This window comes from Hyperoodon ampullatus, assembly GCF_949752795.1.
Source record: "Hyperoodon ampullatus genome assembly, chromosome: 15".
Taxonomy (NCBI): Eukaryota; Metazoa; Chordata; class Mammalia; order Artiodactyla; family Ziphiidae; genus Hyperoodon; species Hyperoodon ampullatus.
Genome location: NC_136928.1, coordinates 25057806 through 25060797, shown reverse-complemented (window position 1 = coordinate 25060797; position 2992 = coordinate 25057806). Strand labels below are relative to the sequence as shown.

At 48.6% G+C, this 2992-nt stretch overlaps 1 protein-coding gene across 1 annotated transcript; it reads right to left on the bottom strand.

The window, feature by feature from the left end:
• Nucleotides 1–884: 884 nt before the first annotated feature.
• Nucleotides 885–2792, bottom strand: LOC307064172 (uncharacterized protein C2orf78-like; the record flags this gene model as incomplete). Its single annotated transcript, XM_079720663.1, has 1 exon — nucleotides 885–2792. One exon carries the CDS (start codon nucleotides 2790–2792, stop codon nucleotides 885–887), a length of 1908 nt encoding a protein of 635 aa, XP_079576789.1.
• Nucleotides 2793–2992: the final 200 nt, after the last annotated feature.

Genomic DNA, 2992 nt, shown 5'->3' with positions numbered 1-2992 from the left:
TGTACCTCCACATGCGATGTGACCTCAGCCCTTTGCTGCACGTCTCTAAGTGAAGTGGCACAGGAATACTGGCCTTGCCTGTCGTTGCCAGGATTAACTGAATAGTGCATTAGCTGCCCTGGTGCTTAGGTGTTGAGTACATGGTGATTTACATACCAGGCCCTATTCGTGGGCCTCCTGAGGCAGCAGTTCCCTTGCCTCTGCCCCTAGGATAACTCTGAGCCCTAGCCACCTCTCTGGTAGATTTCCCTATACCCCCACTATAATCACACCTGCATAAGGCAACTCAAACCTTTCAGAGATGTGTCCTGAACCTCTTGTTTTCTTAAATACCTGTGTGGTGGTTGTGAGACTTAAGGCCAACCTCCCCAAGAGACTTTTCCTATTTCTCCTAGTAAACCTAGACTCACATTCTGTCATCTTCAACTCTACTCACATTTTGTTCTTTCAATCCTGACCTCTGACCCTGCTCTTTACTTCTGCCATTTCATCCTCACCCCTGCTTCCTTTCATAAATCCATAAATCTCTTCTGGCCTTCCTAGCCCTGGGCCACGTTCCTTCCTCTTTGCTCAGGTTTTACCCCTTTCCTCCCCTTTCCTTCATTCTCAAATCCAACTTTCAGTCCTTCCTTTCTCATGCAGACTTTGATTCCAACCCCATCAAAAACAAAACAAAACAAAAAAATTTAAAGCACGCCACAGTTAGCAGCATCTCAAAATTCAAAAGGTTTATTAATCGTCTATTAATTCGATGACATTCATTTATTCAGTTTTATTGTTTTAATAAATATACAGAAATAAATAGAGAAATATATAATTAGAGAATTAATAGAGAAATTTATACCTGGTACCCAAGGTGGCACCAACAATCCTAGCAGCTCTTACTATAAATATCCATAGTAGTCAGCAATTTCCATTTCCTTTTGCCTCTCAATGAAAACTTGCAGTTTCCCCAAAGAGGTGTATTTGGCAGCATTCTCACGTTCTTGTTGAGCCCGCCTCTTCATGGTCTCCCGCTCTGGTCTCTGCTCTTGTTCAATGGGCTTTGACATGACTGGCTCAGAAACGTTGGGTTCCCTCCATGGTCTTCGTTGCTTGCTGAAGTCTTGGAGTAGAAATGGGGTTTGGAGCTTGGGTGGGGACTGGCGCTTAGTCACAGCGGGGGGAACAGGCCCCCGCTGGAGAGAAGCGAAAGATGAAGTTTTGTAGGGTGCAGGCCTAGGAGCAGCAGACTGAGGGACACTAGGATGGATATGGGCGGTCCAACCCGGTTGGGTTGGGTTGGTCACAGTTGGCTGAGCTGGTTTGGCAGGACCTGGCAAAGAGGCAGGAGCTGGCTGGGATGAACTGGCTGCAGCAGGTTGAGCTGAGTTAGAAGAAGCAGGCTGGGCACGGTCCGCCACAGCAGGCCGATGTGAGGCCAGAGACTGTGGCCTCCGAGGAGCAGGTCGAGCTTGAGGCTTGTCCCAGGCAGAAAAAGGCAGAGGTGTCAAGTTGACCTTCCCAGGAGGAGGCAGCTCATACTGGGATGGAGATGGACACTGTTTTTCAGCACTGCTGTCTGGTTTCTGGGCTTCGACTTGAGTTTTCTCAGGACTCTTACCCTCACGTGGGGTACGCCGCCATGGCTGGATAGCTGGGGGTGGCTGGGGGTCTTTAGGGTTGCTTGAATTTCCCAAGACCCGACAGGAAGAGAGCCCAGTTCTCTTATCATTCTTCTTCCCCAGTGCATGAAAAACCTTCACAGACTCCAGCATGCGCATGCCTAGGGAGGTTCGAGGCTTTTTAATGCTCTCGTGGATAAGCTCAGTTTGGTGTTCCTTTCGCTTCGTCTTGGGAATTGTTGGCTTCTCTTCTGCCTTGACTTTGTTCCCTGACTGCTTCTTCTCTTCAGCCTTCTTTCTTCCTCTGGTCCTTGTGGTCTTTTCCTGCCCGTGCCTCTTAGTTTTGCTGATGTTTCTGGATGCAGCTTTCTGAGGGTTGCCTTTAGAATGCTTGGCCGTGTTCACAGGAGCCCTGTCACTGACTGCAGCATTGCATAGAACCACTTGTCCCCCTAACAGGCACTGTGGATTCTTTGGCTGGATTTTGGCCTCGGGAGCACCACTGATAGGTTCAGAGGCTTTATGTTTGTTCTTCCTTGGTTGATCAGAGGGATCCTTTATGACACTTGGCTTTTCCTGCACCTGATTCACTTTAATGACCCTGGTGTCTTTGGCTTTGATCACGTTGGGACCTTTGGATTGATCAAGATCTTTCAATGAATTAAAGAGCTGGGGAAGGTGAATATGCTCCGCCAGTGTAGTAGTGTCTGCAAAACCACTGCTAGATTCCATCCCATTTTCAAGTGTCCCTAGGTCCTCAAGACTCAGGCTGTTCTTTCCCAGATGAGCATTTTCAGAACCAGGCTGCTCCTCTTGGCTGACGGAGTCAGTGCAGCCCGGGGACGGGTGAATATCAGGGATTTCTGAAGGGAGTAGTGGAGGCTCTTGGTTTTCTCTTGGGATCTGGTAGGCATCCAGAGGCTTTGAAAGCTTGGTTGTAATATCCTCCAAGTTCTTACTCTCTATTTGTCCCTGCCTTGGAGCTGGAGGCAGGGCCAGGAGACTACTGGCACTCTGGACTGGAGCTGTCCCTGAAATGTCCCCAAGTTCGGGTGGTGGATTACTCTCAAGTATCTGAATACTTCTGCTCCTGCAGGACTCGGGGAGTTCTTGAGTTTGTGTCACACAAAATGTCTGGATTGGAGGTCGCCATCCCAGGGAAGTTTTCATCACCAGGGAAGTCTCCATCCCTACAAAGGAGTCAAGGTAGAAGTCAGTCCCTCGTAAGTGAGATGCTCCCTCTAAACACCAACACAGCAATCATGTACCTTTCAAGGTACATGATTGCTGTGTTGGTGTTTAGGGGCAAGATGGGCAAGGCATTTCTACTAACTCTTCTTAAGGATCATGGACAGTGTTCTATGCTACGAGATAAGTGGTGACTGTTG